At 35.9% G+C, this 22,692-nt stretch overlaps 1 protein-coding gene across 4 annotated transcripts in view; it reads left to right on the top strand.

Annotated features, from left to right (window-relative positions):
• DMD (dystrophin) overlaps positions 1–22,692 on the top strand; it is a 2,197,254-nt gene that overhangs the window by 902,066 nt on the left and 1,272,496 nt on the right. For all 4 annotated transcript variants that reach the window (XM_032883124.1, XM_032883125.1, XM_032883122.1 and 1 more), the window contains exons 28-29: positions 1,858–1,992; positions 3,635–3,784. In XM_032883124.1, the coding sequence (XP_032739015.1) occupies positions 1,858–1,992; positions 3,635–3,784 (285 nt within the window). The remainder of the gene's footprint in view (positions 1–1,857; positions 1,993–3,634; positions 3,785–22,692) is intronic.

Below are 22,692 nucleotides of genomic sequence, written 5' to 3'. Positions count from 1 at the left end.
CATTACAAAAGATTATAACCTTAATATTTGCATTTTCAGGGCTTGTCCACTTTGCCCAGCATTTCTGTGTCAGAAACTCATCCATGTTTGTTCTGTGTGATGAAATTTGCATTTTTACTTCTGTGTTCTCTGTTTAAATGTAGTACAGTGTGTCTCTACATTCTCTGGTTAGCAGACATAAGGTTGTTTTTAAAATTTTGGTTACTACCAAAAGTGCTAAAATGAACATTCTCTTAACTGTCTTTGTTGTCCACACAAAGCAGTTTCTCTGAGGATATGTATGCAAAAGTGGAGTTGCTGGATTGTGGGGTATGTGTATATTCACCTGACTGAGAATGATGGATTGTTTTCCAAAACAGTCATTTTAGTAGACACAGCCACCAACAATAAATACAAATTTTTGTTAATGTGTACCTTCTTTTACACTTAGGATTATGAAATTTCTCATTTGCATCAGTCAAGCTTGTACAAATTCCATGTAATCTTGACTTACATCCCCCTGACTGCTAATGAGATTGAACATATTTTCATATATTTGTTGGATATGCATATGTCTTTTTCTTTGAAATGGTGGTTTAGGGTTTCCTTTCATTTTCCATTGGGATGTCCCTTCACCTTTTAATTGGCTTGGGGACATTCCTTTTTTACTCATCTGTTAGAAATTTTGCAATTGTTTTCTTCAAGTTTTTAGGGTGGTTTTCAATTTCTTTATGGTATCTTTTGATAAATAGAATGGTTTAACTCTACTGTAAACAAATTTATTCAGGTTTTTAGGGGAGGTTGTTTTTGTTTTGCATTGTTTTTTATAAAATGTCTTGTTTAAGATATCCTTTCTCATCCCAAGTTTATAAAATACTCTTTTGTATTTTCTGGTTGCAATCTTAAAGTTTTGCTTTTTTATATATGACTATGTTTGTGTATTACAGTTATCATTTTTCAATACATATCAAAAGCCATTTTAAAATAGCTATATCCATAGTTATGAGTCATATTCTTCCTAATATACCTCAAAGAAATAATTTGAAATATGGGAAAATGTCTATATTCATGGTGATCTTCACCACAAGTTTATTAGCAAACAAAACCAAAAATAGGCTAACTACCCAATAAGTTTTGACTGTTAAGAAAAGAATAATACAGCCACTTATATGGAAATTTAGATTTTCATTAAAGATATATCTTCCCTTTTTAAAAGATTTTATTTATTTATTTGACAGAGAGAGATCACAAGTAGGCAGAGAGGCAGGCAGAGAGAGAGGAGGAAGCAGGCTCCCTGCCGAGCAGAGAGCCCAATGTGGGACTCAATCCAAGGACCCTGAGATCATGGCCTGAGCTGAAGGCAGAGGCTTAACCCAATGAGCCACCCAGGCACCCCAAAGATATATCTTCTTAGTAATACAGAAAAATTATATGATATAATGTTTAGTGAAAAGAGCTGTGTAGCTAAATCTTGCTTTAATGTTAGCTATCATATTGCATGCATATAATAAAGTTTAAAGGAGCTCACAGAAAACTGGTCATATTTAAGGTTTTGCAGTGTTAGATCTATATATATATATGCATTTTTGTGTATGCTTTTTTTTACTTTACAGATGGTAATGTTGATGAGTTTTTTATTTAAAAAAGTAAATCACTGACTTTTTAATTTTTATAGTAAGATGTTTCCTTAATGATTAGTAATTATAAACGTATTAGCTGATCAACATGACTAGTTTTTTTTCAATTATCTACTGCAAAGGAAATGTGAACAGTATAAAATAAACATGTTCAATTTTTACAGCTTTAAAAACGAAAATTCCCAAACCCCACAGTCACTTCTATCATATATTTCATATGCAATATGTATTTCTTTCTTAGGAAGTTTGGGCGTGCTGGCATGAGTTATTGTCATACTTGGAGAAGGCAAACAAGTGGCTGAATGAAGTAGAATTCAAACTGAAAACCACTGAAAATATTCCTGGGGGAGCTGAGGAAATCTCCGAGGTGCTTGATGTAAGTTGTGACTTAATCAAAATGATAATAATTCATGTCATGGATGCCCAGGACCAAGTAGAAAAGAGCTGTGGGGGAAACAGTACAGAGAGTGTGGTTGCCGTGCCTCTCCCAGCTCTGGTGCTTTGGATGAGGCCTTTGTTTCTTCTGTAACCCTTCCAGTCTCAAGTTTGTAAAGAGGATTTAAATAACCTTTTCCAGAGGACATCTGCCTTTTTCTATATTACAAAGTTCTACGTTGACACATTCCTTTACCCATTTAAATCCACCATAGACTCACACAGACAGTGTGAAGGTACCGTTTTGCTCCTTCAGAGCAAAGCTATACAGGATGATCATATAAAACATTACTTCCAGTTTAAAGCTACATTTATTGAATTGAAACATACTTTTAGATTATTTAAAAGCATAAATTTATACCTTACAGAATGCCGTGAGGTATTAAATGTGCATGCTCTGATATTAGGAATGTATCTTTAAAATGTTCATACATTTTGGTACTACAGAATCTTAATACGTTTTCAAGTTTTATCTTGAAGACATTTAAAAAGTAAAATCTAAAGGAATTGGCAGGTATAAAAACTTGATTTATGTGAACTTCTCACAATAATCATTTCTGTTCTATACATCTTATTGTACATTTGGTTAACCCTTTGTGTATAATGAATATGTAGTTTTGCCATCTGTATTGTGTATAGGGCCATTTGCAGTGCAACCCCTGTGTAAATATGCTAAAATAACCCACGTAAATTAAGATGCAAAGAAAATGTAAAATGCCTCTTCAGATAGTATTAAGATTCTAGAGTGTTATAGCAGAAACCTAAACATCATATATCCAGCTTCCTTATTTTCTCAAGAGGATTGTAAAACCTGAAGAGTTATCAGAGAACAATGAGACTGGTCTCAGATGAACTATAATTTTGGCCTTGTCCTATTCAGAGATGTTAACTGACCACGCATTCCTTGTCAATCAGCAATGTGATGCATCTTCCAAAAAAAGTTGAAGCACACACAGTGCATTAGTAGAAGGATGGTGGCCAGAACAAAGGGTGCAGTGATGCACTTATCCTATTAAATGATCAGACTGAAGGACTTCAGCCTCCTCTTTACCGCTTTTCTGTCCAAAGATGGCTGCTCCACTTACAAGCTATGTGTGTGGGGAAAAATTATGAAGGGCAAGATTTCTTCTAGAGGTTGTATCTTTTTTTTTCTTTTTAATTTAGGAAGGGAAACTCTGCTCTTGAATTTCTACCTACATATAGTTTTTAGAATCATGTCAATTAGCCACCACTAGATATAAGAGAATATTTAAGTATTTTAAAGTATTATTAAGTATTAAGAATATTAAGTATTTTACCTTCCCAGGTTTAAGAGTAGAGGACCTCAAAGAAGAATGTGGCTGTGGATAATTTTTAAGTGGCCCATTCCACAGTCCTGCCACAAGCTCATGAAGATACACATGGAGAAACATCGTTTTTTTTTAACTAACAATGGTCCTTGATGTTTTATTGTCCCAATTCAATACTGCTTTAAATTGTTTTTAACTTAATGATATGTAAATAAGAAGATACTAAGCATTTAGTGTTAATTCAGTATATTTAGAAAAAGAAGGGAAATAATAATTATTGCAAATGTGTTTCAGTCACTTGAAAATTTGATGCAACATTCAGAGGATAACCCGAATCAAATTCGCATATTGGCACAGACCCTAACAGATGGTGGAGTCATGGATGAACTGATCAATGAGGAACTTGAGACATTTAATTCTCGGTGGAGAGAGCTACATGAAGAGGTATGGCCATAAGAGTAAAAAGTCTTTTTAAACTGATTTGCATAAATATCTAACAAATACTTGTAGGGGTCTCAGAAAAAAAAAAAAAAGAATACTTTAAATGTTAGCTCAGCTTCCAGGTTTTAGAATTGTCATGTGCCAGACATGAGTACATTATTTACATGTGTCTTCTATCATTTTATCTTACAGAAACATTATAAAGGGTGAGTTTTAACAGGAAACAGAGATATACCAAATACAGTAATATACTTAAGTCCACAAGCTGTAAATAGATTAACAATTCAAAATCAGATCTTATTTGACCACAGGATTCTTTTCCCTACCCAAATTAACCGATATGTGTAGGTATCCTCATCTCTTTCTCTCCTTCTTTCCCTTTCTCCCTCTCCCCCACCTCTCTCTCTCTCTCTCTCTCTGTTTTAAATAATTATTTATTTGAGAGAGAGAAACATGAGAACACAAGTAGGGAGGAGGGGAAGAGGGAGAAGCGGAACCCCCTCCCACCCCAGGCTGAACAGGGAGCTAGCTACAGGGCTTGAACCCAAGACCCTAGGATCTGACCCAAAGGCAGAGGCTTAACCAACTGAGCCATCCAGGCATCCCCTCCACCTTTCTCAACACGTGCATACACGTTACAGTCATGTGTAATCTATTAGTCATATGTGTGATTCCCTTAGTTCTCTAGATACTGTTTATGCTTCCCAAGTAACACTAAAGAGCTTTAATTTATATATAACAGAAGAATTTTCATATGCAAAAATTATACCATGTGTTTTCTGAATGTTTTCAATCAAAATTAAGAGAAAATAACATACTACTCCCAATCAAATAGTGTTTTGCATATACTCTCCTAAATCAAGAATGGATTACTTGTCAAAAAGAACAAATACATTAGAATGGAGTTTAGTTTTGTATCCATTTATTTCATGTATCTCTAACATGTGAGACAGTGTTCTAAGGTTAGCTAATCAGAAGGAAATTTTTCCCTCCATTACTCATAGACAGTGAGTAGTTAAGCAAAAATTCACTGATATCTTAGTGTGTTCAGAACATAATAACAACAATATCCTTATAAGATGCAAAAAAATTGTGTTAAAAGTTACCACAGAGGATTTGAAAACACAGAAAAACAGTGTAGACCTGTGTGGGTCAGCACACGAAGGCATTTGGGGTAGCTTTTCTAAAGAAAATTCACTGTGAATGACATTGTATTTTTTTTTTTTAAGATTCAAAACATTTTTTAAAAGTAATCTCTATAGGGACGCCTGGGTGGCTCAGTTGGTTAAGCGGCTGCCTTCGGCTCAGGTCATGATCCCAGCGTCCTGGGATCGAGTCCCATATTGGGCTCCTTGCTCGGCGGGGAGCCTGCTTCTCCCTCTGCCTCTGCCTGCCTCTCTGTCTGCCTGTGCTCGCTCACTCTCTCCCTCTGTCTCTGACAAATAAATAAATAAAATCTTTAAAAAAAAAAAAAAGTAATCTCTATACCCAGTATGGGGCTCGAACTCAAAACCCTGAGATCAAGACCTGCATGCTCTACTGACTGAGCCAGGAAGGCAGCCCTGTGAACATTTTAAAATCAGAACAGGAGATAGCCAAATGGGTGGGTGTAGGAGGGTAATCCCAGACAGGTAGACATACACATGCAAAGAATTGGAAGCATGAGGCTGGTTATCAATGCACATCTGCAAACCATTTGGTTTTGCCTGAGTGTAAGGTACAGGTGGGGGAGTGTCTGAAGGTAGACCTGAATAAGTAGGCATCAGCAAGATGGCTGAGGAAAACCAATGCTTCTCAAACAGCCTGGTCTATAAGCATGCACTCAGAGACACTGAAGGGTTTAGAATGTCAGGAGGAAGGGCCACCTGGGTGGTACAGTTGGCTGAGCATCTGACTCTTGTTTCTGACTCTGACATCTTGACTCTGACTCAGGCCGTGATCTCAGGGTTGTGAGATCAAACCCCGTGTTGGGATCAGCACTCAGTGTGGAATCTGCTGGAGATAGTCTCTCCCTCTCCCCCTCTCCTTCCTGCTCATGCTCACTTGCTCTCTCTCTCTCTTTCTCTTTCAATAAGTAAATAAGTAAATTTTTAAAAAGATTTTATTTATTTATTTGATAGAGATCACAAGTAGGCAGAGAGGCAGGCAGAGAGAGAGGAAGGGAAGCAGGTTCTCTAAGCAGAGAGCCTGATGTGGGGCTCGATCCCAGGACCCAGGATCATGACCTGAGCTGAAGGCAGAGGCTTTAACCCACTGAGCCACCCAGGCACCCATAAGTAAATATTTTAAAAGAATGTAAGGGGGAAAGGAGAAGAGCAGTGCCGTATCAACTTATATTACCTTTGCAGTGACTGTGGAGAGTAAGTGGTCTAAAAGATAGGGATGTCGCAGGTAGTGAGACCAAGGAAGAAGTGGTATTTTTAGATCAGCTGAAGACAAGGGCAATGGTGATAGGTATAGTGAAAATGAAAAATCTAGGAGAGCATCTAGGTTTCTGATTCAGGTGACTGGATAGCTATTTTTCATAAACAAGATTGAGAAAATGAGAAAAAAAAAAAGCGAGTTTGGAGGTAAAAAAATCACATGTCACTTTTTATCTCCATTGATCCTGCAGTGCCTGCTGAAGTTTCATACCAACCAAAAGCAATCCCTGAGTCAAGGACTTAGGTGCTATTAGTTAATTTGAGAGATAATACCAAGAAGGACACATGAAGGATTGGAGAAGGAAAGCTTAGACAGTTGATAAAGGGTACTTTTAATAGTGAGTTTCCAGTGGGAGTGACCAGGCTAGTCCTACTGGGAACTTTAAAGAAATCATGTACAACACTAGTGTCAGAGAGCATGCTCTGAAGTGTCCCAGTGAACTGATGGAAAATGGAGTGTTTATCCACCAATTTCCCTCTGTTTTTGTTTGAGGATTGCACGCAGGTGCATAAAATCCCACACTTCTGAGCTGTTGAGCGCAGTCCAATTAAGAAATGTGGGTGCTTGAGGTGGGTGCTTATGGAAATGCCACCACAGCTTTAGGTGAACTCAGAGCCATTGAGGTTAAGGGACTATGGGGTAGGGTATCAGCAGGGTCTACTAGAATACTTAGGGAGTGTCTAGCAAGGATTTTCCATAATTCAGGAAAAGAGATACATAGAGGGATCCAGACCAGTTATACAGATGTGGGATTTACCAGGCCACATGCTAGTTAAAACTCTAAAGTTCATGACATCACCCCAGATAAGCCCAAGGAAAATGAATCATGGACAGAATTTAGGAATTATACATAAAATCCAGGTTTAAGCAGGGACACCTAGGTAGATCAGTCAGTTAAGCATCTGCCTTCGTCTCAGGTCATGATCTCAGGGTCCTGGGATTAAGTCCCAAGTCAGACCCCATGCTGAGTCTTTTTGCTCTCTCCTCTCTCATGAATAAATACAATCTTTAGAAAAAATCAAGGTTAGGCAGAGGAAGCAGTGTTTCCAAAGGAAATGAGAATAAATGGTCACAGAGGTATGAGGAGACGCAAGTTAAAAGCAGGGTGCTTAGGAGGTAGCAGTTTATAAAGAGAAGCCATGAAAAAAAAAAAGTCAGATACAATAAGCAGGCCTGGTAAGATGAAGACAGAATTGGGCAAAAAAGACATTACTTATGACATTTACCAGAATGGTTTTGGTGGCATTTCCCTGGGGATAGAACAGTGCTGGGGCATTACAGAAGACATTAGGGAAGAGGAAGGAGGAAAGCAAAGTTTGCCCTATGCTTCTAAGGAGCTTGGTTGTGAAGAGAAAGAAAGATCCTAAGAGGGATGGTAGCTGGGGGTGGGGGAGTATGTAGGAAACCTTTTGTTGTTTAAGTGGAGGAGAGGTATGATCTTGTTTGCAAATTAGAATGAAGTGTAGAGTAGGAGAGCCTACCCACCCCCCTCAGTGACCATAGGACAGATTGAGGGGGAGGTGCCTGTCTTTCCTGAACACTTTAGTCACCCTTTCCCCCTATCAGTGTGAGAGACTAGGGATTGGCAAAGGAGATCCCAAAGAGTCCCTTGTCCTCTCACTTCTTGTTGCACTGTTGTTTGATGTGAGCAAGAGTAGTCATTTGTAGATGGCAACTAACTCAAAGTTCATTTAAATTTGGATTTTGTGAGGGAATTGTAGTATGCTCTTACTTATATTTTACTCTTAGTATCAGAGTAGAAATTGCAATTGAAGCAAAAAATCAAAAGTCACATTGTAGAACCAACCTTGGCTAAGCTATGAAAAGGCCCAAATTGTAATCTTTAACAATGTTCAGAGTCTATCTATTCTCTCCTTAGGAACAGATCAGTCTCTAAACCTGACCTTGGCAATGGTCTTATTTATGTAATATTCTTGCAAACCTTTAGTAACAGAGAAACTACTTATGCTCTTATATTGCGAAGTTCTTCGGTGTGGAACCAGGCATTTTCCCCAAATAAATAAAAATTCAACTCAGAAACAGACCTTGATTGAAAACCTACTCTGCTATTTCCAAATTGAGTTACTAAAACGTTGGCTATAGAATCAGAAAACCTTGGGTTAGAATAGCCCCTTGTTATTAGTCAGGGTTAGACAGGCCACAGAAACTGCACAGCTAAAAAGCTACCTGTGGCTGGTGCTGTTGAACTGAGGGAAACAGGCTGGGGCACCAGGAAGCTGCCCGTGGATTTGTCCCCCACCCCCATGATGAACTTGCCACTGGGTCACCCACAGAGCTTGCCAGAAGACACCTGTAGAGGGTGCTGCTAAAATTTATGGGAGAGTTAGGAACAGAGGACTTGAGCTCCACCAGGCATCCTACAGGTCAACCCAGACCCAAGGGAGCAAGAAGGAATGACAAACACACTGGAATGGAGAAATCTTTACTTCCCCAGTTGTCACTCCAGTGCCCTCTACTGACAAAGTTTAGCATGGGGTCAGGGGGCTAGGAGAAATATTTTGAGTATCAAATGCAGATCACTGTTTAGAGGCAGTAAGTTGATAACTGGCACATCCCTTCATAGCTCATAGCCTCACAGCTCCTGTTTCATAGCTATCTCCTGAGCAAAACATAAAATACTGTGTGGAAAGGGCTTACTGTAGTGCTAAAAGCATAGTACATATTCAATAAGTGATTGGCGTTTTATTTTTGCTAAGTTGTGTACTATATTACCTACCCTCAAAGCTATGTGTGTGTAATGTTTTGTGTTTGTGTGTATGCACGTGTATCCCACCAGGGGCAGAAATAAACAAATATATATATATATATATATATATATATATATATATATATATATATCAATATGAAAAACAATGAAATACGCACACCTCTATCGTTTAGCTAAATGCAGAAGACTGATAAAAGGACTCCTTTTCATCCCTTAAATCTTAAATTGGAAGGTCTCCACTTCTACTTCAGTAGTCAATTAGGCAGAATGTTATAGTTACAATAAATAACTTGAATTAAATAAACTTGAAACCACTACCAGTCCTGGCTCTGCTTATATGAAATATCTAGCCTGAGAGTAATTTGGCAATGAGGAAAAAAAAATTTGATGCTTTAGAACTTTGATGAAAACCATATATGTTGGAGATAATATCCTTCTCAAATTCCATGGTGCCAGTCGTTAAAGAGCTGGTATGACTTTAGATATATGATGTTGATGTAAAAGGATGGTTAGTAACAGATTTTTCCTATTTCTCAAGGTCTAAGCTGGGTTCTTTGATCATTTCCAAACTACGTAGGTAATAGACCAAAACCTAATAGGTTGTTAGCTAAATTAAACATTTTGGGTGTTCCCATTGAATATTTAGTTTATAAGACTGATGTTTTGATGCAGTGTGGAAGGAGTCTTGGGATAAATTATTGGAGGGGCTGAGGAAATAAAATGATTACAGTAACCATTTTAAAATTGATTTCTTTTATTTTCCAAAAAATCTATGATGCATTAGATTGTTATAGTGAAAAATTCTAACATTGTTTCACACCCTAGTTTCCTTGATTTTTTTTGGGTGGGGTTGGCTAAAGAAAAAGTTTTTCCGTTAATAAGCAGTGTCCCTTTACTTGAAGATGGGCTTAAGCCCATTCTCTTCTCAATTAAATGCATATGTGAGAGGTTTGTGGTTTTTTTTTTTTTTAATTGCCCACCTAATGTTTCTTATAGCCACAATTATCCAGAACAAAGGTAACATCTATTTGCGTGTTAAATCAATCAAACAGCCAGTTTTTTATAGCCTATAAATATTTAAAAGAGATATGCCAGATCCCGTCCCTAATTTCAGAGTGTGAGTTTGCATTCAGAGATGTAATAAATTCTTCCATTCCTTGAAAAGGCATTGTTCACTCTTTGTAATCATATGGCACTATATTTTCTACTCATAGTAATGATTTCAAAGATGGTGAGCAAACCAGGAAACAGCTCTAAAAATCACACCAAATCATCTGATTTTTACAACTTATTCCAGACTAACCAAGCTACAGATTTGTTAGTGATACAGCAAATCATAATAATAATGCTAATGGCCTCGTGGTCCCAAAGGCCCAGTCCCTGCTTTAAGTGTTTCAGCAGGCAGTTTTTCATTTGTTGTCACAATGACCCTATGTTTTAAGGTCTTTTGCAGCCTGTTTTATAGACATGGAAAGGGTATCAAAAGCCACAGAGATAGTGAGAGTCTATTAAACATTCAGACCCAACTCTCCTTGTACTTGGAGCCTGGGCACATGACCATTTGGCCACAGTACCTCCAATCTCACTGATCTTTTCCTTCTGTTAACAATAAAAGCTGCCTGGTAAGAAGTGAATATTGCAATTTACTGGTTTCCCAATTTCTAAGGAAAGCTTACAGCAGGAGCTTGAAAGTATTAGGGATGACTAAAAGAAATCATCTTAAGAGTCTTAAGTATTAAAATCACACATTTAGAAGTCCAAAGTCTTCACCACTTCTCTTGATTAGTGATGATTTCATCTTCCTTTTGAATTATTAACACCCCAACTTCTGTCCCTTTCAAAGTCATCTGTAAATTCTTTCACCTGACATTAAATAATAGAGTAAAAGAGAGGCAAAATCTGAACTAGCTAATTCTGCTTTAATAGTAACTTTAATGATATGCAGCTTGAGGGAGCAATTATTTGTTCCAGGTAACTATGACTTTGAATTGCTCAGTCACTGTCACACCTACCTTAGCACAAATAGACCAGAATGGACAAATACTGATTAAAGAAGAACTGCAAAGTAGTCCAGGAAAATAAGTGACAGTGTGACTATCGTGAGGTCAAAATTTTATTTGAAAGTCATTTGTCTAATAAAAGTATATGCTGTATGAGTTTTTCAGTATGTTTACTTCTTTAAAAATATCACCCTATGATAATAGTAATAGCTAATATTTGTGGAGTGCATTTTTATGTCATTCCTTGTGCTAAACAACGATAAACAGTGTAAAACTTAATCCCCACATTAGTTTTATGAGGGAGATTTGATGAGCTTACTTAACAGATGTTGAAATGAAGTGTTCTAAAATGCCTTCTGCAAAACATCAAGATGCTGGGAATTTTCCAATAAGTGTACCTTTAAGTGTTTTTTTTTTCTCTTGAAAGGAAGGATGTGTTAGCCTTTACAGGTGAGCCCCCCACAAAAATATTGAATGAAACAAGCCACAGAAGTAATGCAACTGTGAGGACTGACCATTGAATTACCCTAGTGTTAAAAACTAACACTAGCAAGCCGTGCTTTTGGCAAATTAGGCCAAAATCCCCTTCGTTGGAAGAGAAAACTGAGTTTCAGGCTCAAGCCAAATTGGGGAGCTGAACAGAGATTGTATGTAAACCTGCTTAAAGTCACTCAATAAATATTAGCTATTACATCTTCTGTGAAATGATGGGTGGGAGTATTCTGTCTTTCTGTAGAAGGTACCAATATAAAATTAGGTCCATTTCTCTTCCCACTGAGTATAAAAGTCATGATAAAAATAATTATATTCATCTCACGTAAAAAAAAATTTAACTATAAGCCTGTTCTTATGGGGATCTATTATTTGAAAGTATATTATTGATAAGGGTCAAGGAGTTCCCAAGACAAGAGATTAAGTTAAAGTGGCTCTAGATTGATATCATCCTAACAGAAAGTGGCTCTAGGTTGGTCAGAAGCAAATCCAAATCCTCTACAAAGAAAAATACTCTTAGTATTCTCACAATTAAATTTAGTGAAATTTCAGCATACAATGAAAATAACCCACAAGCACAAGATATGAGGTGAAGCCATCACATAGAACACAGAGCTAATTCAAATCACCCCCTATATAATTTCAGATGGTAAAATTACCAGATTATTAGTATTACATAAGTAGATAAAATATTTAAGATATAAGTGATATTAGAAATTAAACAAATGAAACATAAAGTTAAGGTAGATGATTTGAAAAGGACAAAATTATTAGAATTAAAATTAACATTCTAAAACGTTAAAAGGGTATGTATATTAAACTATTGAAAAAAAATAAGAGAAAATTGAAAGATAATATACAGAATGTAGTACCAAAAACTAAGGAGGTAGAAAATATGAACAGAAAGACAGAATATATTGGGAGTAGACTATGAACATCTAACTTACATCTAAGAGAAGATTCTGAAGAAAAGAATAAAAAGATGGATATGGAGGAATATGTGAAGGATGTTGAAGAAATATTTCTGGGGCCAGTGACTACATGCAGTTAACCAGAAGGCACAATGTATAACAGGCAGAATAAATAAATAGAAATCTACCCTTAGACTTACTGCAGTGAAACTGCAGATTCCAAAGACAAATATAAATTTAGGTATTAGAAACCAGAGATTGAGACGGATTCCCTATGAAGGAATGAAACCTAGTCTGACATCAGATTTTTTGTTTGTTTGTTTGTTTTTTTAAAGATTTTATTTATTTATTTGACAAACAGAGATCACAAGTAGGCAGAGAGGCAGGCAGGGAGAGAGAGGAGCAGAGAGCCTGATGTAGGGCTCGATCCCAGGACCCTGGGATCATGACCCGAGCTGAAGGCAGAGGCTTTAACCCACTGAGCCACCCAGGTGCCCCGACATCAGATGTTTTTTATTGAGGTATAATTGGCATATAGCATTATATAAGCTTCAGGTATACAGTGTAATGATTTGCTATTGTGTGTACCATGAGCAGCACAAGTCTAGATACCATTGTTACTATACAAAGTTACAATTTTTTCTTGTGATGCAAACATTTAAGATTTACTCTGTTAGGAACTTTCAAATATGCACTACACTACTTTGGCTGTAATTATTATTACATCCCTATCTGACTTATTTACAACTGGAAGTTTGTACCTCTTGACTCCCTTTACCCATTTTACTCACCCCCCAATTCTGCTGGGCTCTGACAACCATTACTATGTTCTATGTATTTATTCTCTTTTGTTCTATTTCATTTTAGTGTTTTTTTTTTTTTAGATTTTACATGTAAGTGAAATCATACGGTATTTGTCTTTGTCTTTCTGACTGACTTCACTTAGCATAATATACTCTAGCTCCATCCATGTCATTGCACATGTCAAGATTTCATTCTTTTCTATGACTGAGTAGTATTCCATTATATATAGTATATATGTACACACACACATCACATTTTATATCACATTCCATTATGAGATATATCATATTTTCTTTATCCATTCTTCCATCAGTGGATACTGACATTGTTTCCATATCATGACTATTATATATAATGCTGACTGAAAATAAAGTTGCATATATCTTTTGGAATTCCTGTTTTCATTTTCTTTGGATAAATACCCAGAAGTGGAATCACTGGATTGTATGGTAGTTCTATTTTTAATTTTTTGAGAAACCTACATTCTGTTTTCCAGAGTGGCTGCACCAATGTACTTTCCCACCAATGGTGCACAAGGGTTTCCTTACCAATGCTTGTTATTTCTTGCTTTTTTGATAATAGCCATTCTAAGAGGTAGCAGATGATGTCTCATTGTGGTTTTGACTTGCATTTCGTTTTTGTTTAGTAGTTTTGAACATCTTTTCATGTGACTGTTGACCCCCTGTATATCTTCTATGGAAAAATGTCTGTACAGATTCTCTGCCCCTGATTTACTGTTTGTTTTTGTTTCTTTTCTTTCCTTCCTTTTTTTTTTTCTTTTTGGTAATTTGTATGAATTCTTTATATGTTATATCTGATTTTATATGTTTATATATGTTTATATATTTTATATGTTTATATCTGATATGTTTATCAGATACATGATTTGCAAATTTTTTCCCCATTCAGTAGGTTCTCTTTTCATTATGTTGTTGATTTGCTTTGCTCTTCAGAAGGTTTTTATTTTATGTAGTCCCACTTGTTTATTTTAGCTTTTGGTGCCTTTGCTTTTGAAGTCAAATCCAAAAAAATGATTGCCAAGCTGTCAAGGAGCTTACCATTTGTTTTCTTCTAGATGTTTTATGGTTTTGTGTCTTAAAATCCAGCCTAATTCATTTTAAGTTAATTTTTCTGCATGATGTACCATAGAATCCACTTTCTTCTTTTCCTTTTCTTTACTTTTTCCTTCCTTCCTTCCTTCCTTATTTTCTCTTTTTTTTTTTTTTTACTTTTTAAAAAATTAACATATAATGTATTATCTGCCGCAAGGGTACAGATCTGTGAATCATCAGCCTTACACACTTCACAGCACTCATCATAGCACATACCCTCCCCAATGTCCATAACTCTTTCTTTTCTTTCCTTCCTTCCTTTAATGTTGCTCTCCAGTTCTCACAACAGCATTTGTTGAAGGGAGTATCTTTCCACATTGTTTATTCTTGCCTCCTTTGTTTTAAGTTAATTGACCGTATGTGTGTGAGTTTGTTTCTGGGCTCTCTATTCTGTTCCATTTTTATGCCCAAACCATACTATTTTGATTATTAAAGTTTTGTAATATAGTGTGAAATGGGAGAATGTGATGCCTCCAGCTTTGTTCTTTTTCAGCAGGGCTTTGATTATTTGGGGTCTTTTGTGGTTCCATGCAAATTTTAAAAATTCTTTTTTCTAGTTCTGTGAAAAATGACATTGGAAATTAGATAGATTGCCTTGAATATATAGATTGCTTTTAACAGTAGACATTTTAACAATATTAATTCATCCCATCCATGAGTATGGAATATCTTTCATTTATTTATGTCTTCTTCAGTTTCTTTCATCCATGTCTGACAGTTTTCAGAATACAGGTCTTTTACCTCCTTGGTTCAATTTATTCCTTAGTATTTTGCCTTTATTTGATCTAATTTTAAATGGGATTGTTTTATTTTTTGATAGTTTTTTATTAGTGTATAAAAATGCAGTGTATTTATAGGTATTGATTTTGTATCCTGAAACTTTAGTGAATTCATTTTTTAGTTCTGACACGTTTTGATGGTGTTTCTAGAGTTATATATATATATATATATATATATATATATATATATATAAAATCATGTAATCTGCAAATAGTGACTTTTTTACTTCTTCCTATCCAACTTGGATGATTTTTATTTCCTGTTCTTTTCTAATTTCTTGGGTCTGGCTAAAATATACTGTGTTGAATAAAAGTGGCAAGAGTGGAGATCTTTGTCTTGTTCCTCATCTTAGAAGAGAAGATTTCAGCTTTTTACCTTTAAGTATAATATTAGTTGTGGGCTTATGATATATGGCCTTTATTTATTAGGTTGAGGTATGTTCCCTCTATACCCACTTTGTTGAAAGTTTCTGTTGGGAATAAAAGTTGAATTTTGCCAAACATTTTTGCATTTATTAAGGTGATTATATAGCTTTTATCCTTCATTTTGTTAATATGTATATAACATTGATTGATTTGTGAATTATGATCTGCACTTACATACCTAGAATAAATCCCAATTGATCATGGTGTATGATCTTTTTAATGTATTGTTGAATTCAGTTTCCTGATATTTCATTGAAGATTTTTGCGTTTATGTTCACCAGGGATATTGTCATATATATATGTATGTATATATATATATATATATATATATATGTATGTATATATATATATATACATACATATATATATATATATTTTGTGTGTGTGTGTGTGTGTATGTGTGTGTATGTGTGTGTGTTACTCTTATCAGGTTTAGTATCAGGGTAAAACTAGCCTCGTAAAATTTATTTGGAAGCATTCCTTCCTCTTCAATTTTTTGAAAAAGTTGGAGAAACTTAAGTATTAAATCTTTGAATGTTTGATTTATCAGTGAAGCTGTCTAGTCCTGGACTTCTGTGTCAGGATGTTTTTGACTACTGACTCAATTTTGTTACTAATAATCTTTCTATTCAGAATTTCTATTTCTTTATGGTTTCATTATTGGATGATTTTGTGATTTTAGGAATTTATCCATTCTTCTAGGTTGTCCAGTTTGTTGACATATAATTGTTGATAGTAGTTTTTTATGATTCTTTGTATATCTGTGGTGTCAGTTGTAACTTTGCTGCTTTCATTTCTAATTTTACTCATTTGTGCTCTGTTTTTCTTCATGAGTCTAGCTAAATGATTGTCTATATATATATGCATATATCTGCATATATACACATATATGTGTGTGTATAAATATATACTTATTATATGTTTATGTTAGCCAGTGTAAGGTACATCGTAAGTTTTTGTTGATTGTCAGTTTTGTTCATTCTTTTAAAGTATCAGATCTTCATTTCATTGATTTCTTTTGTCTTTTTGCTCTCCATTTCATTTGTTTTCAACCTAATCTTTTTTTTTTCCTTCATCTAATCTTTATTATTTCCTTCTTTCTGCTAACTTTGGGCTTTGTCTTTTTCTCATTCTTTGAGATGTGACGTTAAATTGTTTATTGAGGTATTTCTTGATTCATGAAGTATGCCTATAACACTATGAACTTCCCCTCTTAGAATTGCTTTTGCTGCATCACATAGATTTGGTATGTTGTTTTTCTATTTTAACTTGTCTCAAGGTACTATTTGATTCCTTCATTGACCCATTGGTTGTTTAGCAGCATATTGTTTAGTTTATACACATATTAGTGCATTTTCATCTTGTAGTTGATATCTAGTTTCACACTATTGTGATTGGCAAAGATGCTTGATATGATTTTAGTCTTCTTCAATTTATCAATGCTGGTTTTGTGACCTAACAATTTTTCCTAGAGAATGTTCCATATACACTAAAGAATGTGTATTCTGCTGCTTTTGGATAGAATGATCTGTATATATCTATTAAATCCATCTGATTTAATGTGTGGTTTAAGGCTGATGTTTCTTATTGATTTTCTGTCTGCATGATCTATCCATTGTTGTAAGTAAGGTATTAAAGTCTCCTAATATTATTGCATTGCTGTCAATTTCTTTCTTTTAGGTTTGTTAATATTTTTCTTGATATAATTAGGTGCTCTTATGTTGGGTGCATAAGTATATACAAATGTTATATCCTCTTGTTAGACTGACCCCTTTATCTTTGTCTCTTTTTACAGTCTTTGTTTTAAGGTCTATTTGTCTAATTGTAGCTACATCAGCTTTCTTTTGGTTTTCATTTACATGGAACATCTTTCTCTATCACTTTACTTTCCATCTGTGTGTGTCCTTAGATCTAAAGTGAGTCTCTTATACATATGAATAGGTCTTATTTTGTTTTGTTTTGTTTCTTTCCATTCAGGTACTCAATATATATAAAGATATATATCTGTGTGTATTTTAATTTGATAGCATCTTAAGTGTGAACACATTCTAAAATTCCACATTTTTACTGCCTCTCCATGTTTTATGTTTCTGATGTCACATTTTACATCTTTGCGTGTTGTGTATCCCTTAACTAATTATTATAGTTATTTTTATTTCTTTTTTGTCTTTCAACCATTATACTAGCTCTTTACGTGATTAATCTACTACCTTTACTACATGTTTACCTTTACCAGTGAGGTAAACATATAAACATATAAAATTTTTCTTAGTACTAATTAGTATCTTTTCTTTTCAATTTAAAGAAATTATTTTAACATTTCTTATAAAGCCAGTTTAGTTGTGATGAATTCCTTTGGATGTTGCTTGTTTGAAAAACTCGTTCTCCTTCAATTCTGAATCAGTATTCTTGGCTGGAAGATTTTTTTCTTTCAGAACTTTGAATGAATTCACCACCTCCTGGGCTGCAGGTTCTGCTGAAAAAAAAAAAAAAAATCTGCCACTTAATGTTCCGTAGTTCCCTTAAGCTACCTTCAGTTTTTAATATATATATATTTCTAATTTTGCTGCTCCATTTGGGGGAGTTCTCTTTCCCTGATCCTTCCCTCTGTTTCACCTTGTCTGCTGTTGAACCCCTCGAATGCATTTTCACTTCAGTTATTGTATTTTTCAGCTTTGGGACTTGTAGTTGGTACTTTCTTATATTTTCTGTCTTTATGTTGAAATTATCCACATGTTCATCTGTTCTCCCAAATTTGATGAGCATCTTTATGACCATTACTTTGAATTCCTTATTAGGTAAATTACTTACTTTTCTTTTATTAATTTTTTTGAGGTTTTCTTTTTCTTTCACTTGGACCATACTCCTGTTTCCTCATTTTCCTTGACTCTGTGTTTATTTCTATGTACCAAGAAAAACAGATACTTCTAGTCTTGAAAGAGACTCATCTGTCGACCTCATCTGTCGACCTCTCCCTAGCTTTTGGTTTTCTCTTAAACCTTTGTGATTGTCTAAATTGCCTAGTTTATTCTTGATAGGTTCTAGTTGTTGAGGTTATGCCAAAACCTATGTTCCAAAGGGAGGGATCTCAGTCAGTACCTAGTTTCAGGCTGATTGGAATCCAAAACCTCGGGGCGCCTGGGTAGCTCAGTTGGTTAAGCATGTGCCTTCAGCTCAGGTCATGATCCTGGGGTCCTAGGATTAAGCTCCACATCGGGCTTCTTGCTCAGTCGGGTCTGCTTTTCCCTTTGCCTGCCACTCCCTCTGCTTGTGCATGCTCTCTCTGTCTCTTATTCTCTGACAGATTGACCAATAAATAAATAAAATGTAAAAAACAAAACAAACAAAACAAAACAAAGAAAGAATCCAGAACCTCAGGCAGAACCTTTTAAAGTATACAAATACGGGTACTCCTGCATGGCTCAGTCCATTAAGCATCTGCCTTCAGCTCAGGTCATGATCCCGGGGTCCTGGGATGGGGCCCTGCAGGAAGTCTGCTTCTTCCTCTCCCTCTGCTCCTCCCCCCTGCTTGCTCACATGCACTCTCTCTCTCTCTCTCTCTCAAATAAATAAATTAAAACCTTTTAAAAAATATATAAATAAATACATATAATCCTTTGGTACTATAGTCACAAACCCTGCTGGCCTCCAGACCAGGCAATCTGGAGGTTTCCCCTGGGCCACAGTTGAAAAATCAGGGTTCTAGCTATGTTTCTAAGCTTCTTTCTGGGGGGGATACTGGTGAGCTGTAGTGAGGCTGAAGGAGAGTCCAGAGGTGGTGTCCCCAGGCTTATGTTTCTTTAGAGCATGTCCATCACATCTAAATTTTTGGCATTCCTGAAGCTTGACCTTTAGGTTGAAGCTCCAAGGCAAGTAAGTGGGTATTTTCCACAGGAAGACTAGGGATGTATTTCTGTCTGCTGTCTGTGCAGTGCCCGGGGTGTGGTAGCCTGTCAAGAGCTGTCTCTGATTATTACGATCTTGTAAGACTCAGGAGCACAGGTCCCACTGCTCATCAGAGCCAGGTGATCAGGGGTGTTCCCATATGGGTCGCGTATGCCTGCTGACTTTAGTGGAGCAATAGGAGTGGGGAGGCCTGGGGCACATCCAGTAGCTTTAGCAAAGCGGAGGGAGAGGATAGTGCTGGGATGCATCTGCCAGGTTTGGCAGACGGTGGGAAAGCGCAGGGTCTGTACACACCCACCACATTAGTAAGCAGAGAGAGAACAACAACAAAAAATGCTGCCTGTATCCCTGCAGAGTCCCAACAGACCACTGCCCCTCTGGTTGATGATTAGCAAGATTAGCTGGACTCTAGGGTGAGTGAGGCATCCTCCAAGCCCTTTAAGAGCAGTGTCTCAGTTCTCTAAGGCCCTTTGGGTCTCCTATTGTTTTTAAAAGCTAGATGTTTTGGAGGCTAATCTCACTGGTTTAGGTCGCTGGGGTTGGGGTGCCTGATGTGGGGTTAGAACCCGTTATGCTTCAGGGAGAAACTCCAGAATTGTGAGATCCATCCCAATTGTGAGTTGCTGCACCTCGACTGGTGTTTTTTGGTAAGACCATATTTCTGTTTCTTCTGCCTGTCTTGATGTAACCCCTTTAATGTTTATTGTGAAGTAGCTGTTCAACCAGTTTTCAGGCCTTTTATAAATGGAGTTATTTTACATGTAGCTGTAGATTGTGTATGTCCAAGGGAGGAGGTAAGTTGTATATAAAATAATTTTTAAACTTCATGCTCTCTTTTCTCTCTTTATTCACTCCTTTTGATATTTTATGCAGGGTCATGGCTTGAAATACCCTTTATATATTAATGATTTTCAAAATACTATCTGTAGTACAAACCTCTGCCCTAAACTCTAGACCTGTATATCCATCTTGCTATTGTAGATCTCTACTTTGGTATTAAGAGGCAACTAAAACTTGTCGTACTTAGATGTGAGTTTCTATCAAACCTACCAAAGGCAGTTTTCACCATGTTTATTCTTGCCAACTCATTCTTTAGTTCTCTCAGGCCGGAAACCTTAAAGTAATCTTTGGTACTCTTTCTTTACCAACCTCTCTCCTAACAAATTTGAAAGGTAGTCTTGGCAGATCTACATGTGGTCTGGCAGGAAAGAAGAGATACATCACCCACCCATATTTTTCTTTGTGAACCAGGTTATTATTTTAAATATCACTTACATGGAGCCCATTTTTAGACCTCTTTATATTGGTGGGTACTTAAAGAAAAAGAAATCAAGTACATTGGCCTTTCCCTATGAATAGGTTGTCACCCTAAAGAGGTATCAAAACTACTCTCTTGATGATTACAGACGTTAAACGGAAAAAGGAAAAAAAAAAACCTGTCTCTCCATCTGTTTATTGCTGAGATGTAGGTACATCTTTTAGCAAAAAATATTAAGCTAATGAGAATAGGTATATATATAAAATAACTGATCAGATTACTTTTAGGAATAAGAATCTGGATATACCCAAGTTAATGAGAAGTGTGTGAACAAAACTAACCATAGTTAAAGATTAAATCATAAGCTACTGAATTTTCTCTAAAATGTTAGTTAGCAAACTGAGAATCAGCCAGGTTATGATATTTAACTTGTCCCTTGTTATATAAAATACTTAAAATAAGTTTTACTTAAGTTGTCTATAAAATGCAGAACCTAATACTTTTTTTTTCTTGCAAGTTTTTATTTAAATTCAAGTTAGTTAACATACAGTATAATATTAGTAGTATGTGATTAATAGTGATTAGTAATATGTGATAGTAATAGTGATTCAGCATTGCCATACATCACCCAGTGCTCTTCACCAGTGCCCTCTTTAATCCCCATCATCCAGCTAGTCTCTACTGGCTGGATTTATTTGTTCAACTGCCATTCAGTCCTTCACTTGTTAATTATAGTTGTCGTGTTCAGTTCCTGGAGGGGCAACTCTGAGGTTAAATTGAGGTAAAAGAGGAAATGGTCAGTGGTAAAGTAGAGGCAGTAAATGAATTCTTCGGGTTGTAAAAATGGTGACTATGTGACAGGATGGAGGTAGTAGCTAATTCTGTGGTAGCATTCATTTTGCAATTTATAAATATATCAAATTAACAGTTTAAACACCTTAAATTTACACAATGTTATGTGCCAGTTATATCTCAATAAAGCTGAGGATGAAAGAGAATTAGCATGTCTTTGAAAGTGAAAAAAAAAGATACTTCATGAGGGAAATATAAGAGAGAAGGGCCAGTAACTTGAGTAACAGGACACACAAGGTATTTTACTGACTTTCAGGACAGTGAAGATTTAAACATGTTTGTAATGTGACCAAAAAAATCTAATACTTACTTGACATGTAAAAGCAAGGTCGTCTTACAGGAGAGGGTATATGAACAAAAATGGAATAATGGACTTTGGAAGTGGAAGAGAGTGAATTAAGTTAATACGAAGAAATTTTGAGGTGAAGAGTAGGAAGGCTGAGAAAGTTCACCCATGAAGGACTCCACACCTCAAAGGGAACTGTATCTTTTACAGGTTGTGTAGTGTTGGTGATAAGTAGGGATGGGAGAATAGAGAACTGGTACCTCTGAAGAACTAAGGGTGGAAAGCATTTGCGGTAGGAGCTCTTCTGTTGTGAAGATGAATTTAAAATAAACAGAATTGTTAGCAAATGATATCATAGACAAAGTATTAGTGAGCAAAATTGTTTGTAGTGTAAACAGTTGTGCAATTCCTACCACAGTTTTCTGCAAAATAATAATTTTATTCACAACTACCCACATACAGACACATGGACAATCAAAAGGAAAGGTACTCTTATTTCTGTTGTCTTCAGGCAGTGTTTCCAGTATGAATCTGATTGGATCATGAAACAACTCAGAGACTGGTGGTAGGGATCTTATTTTCCAATTATATTCACATTTGAAAGTCATTCATTCAGTCCTCATTTTCCCTCCACTCGTATGTCACTATGTCACTGTGCTCTGGTGGCTCTAATTTGAATTTCATTCTTTTCTTAAACTTCTCTACCTTACCCAATTTAGCTTGCATTTTTATTTCAATATTATAGCTATTGGACATTTCCTCCAAATTATTGTAATTAGGATCAATGCTTAATTTGTGGGGTCCAGTACACAAAGAAAATGCAGGCTTCTTGTTCTAAAATTAAGAATTTCAAGATAGTGACAGCAGGTCGTCAAAGTAAGCACAAGACCTTCTATGCATGGAGACCTTCTAAGCATGATTACATAGGTCAGT

The sequence above is a fragment of the Lontra canadensis genome, unplaced genomic scaffold, assembly GCF_010015895.1.
Source record: "Lontra canadensis isolate GAN:19392208 unplaced genomic scaffold, GSC_riverotter_1.0 scaffold86, whole genome shotgun sequence".
NCBI lineage: Eukaryota > Metazoa > Chordata > Mammalia > Carnivora > Mustelidae > Lontra > Lontra canadensis.
This window is presented reverse-complemented; position numbering and strand designations above follow the sequence as displayed.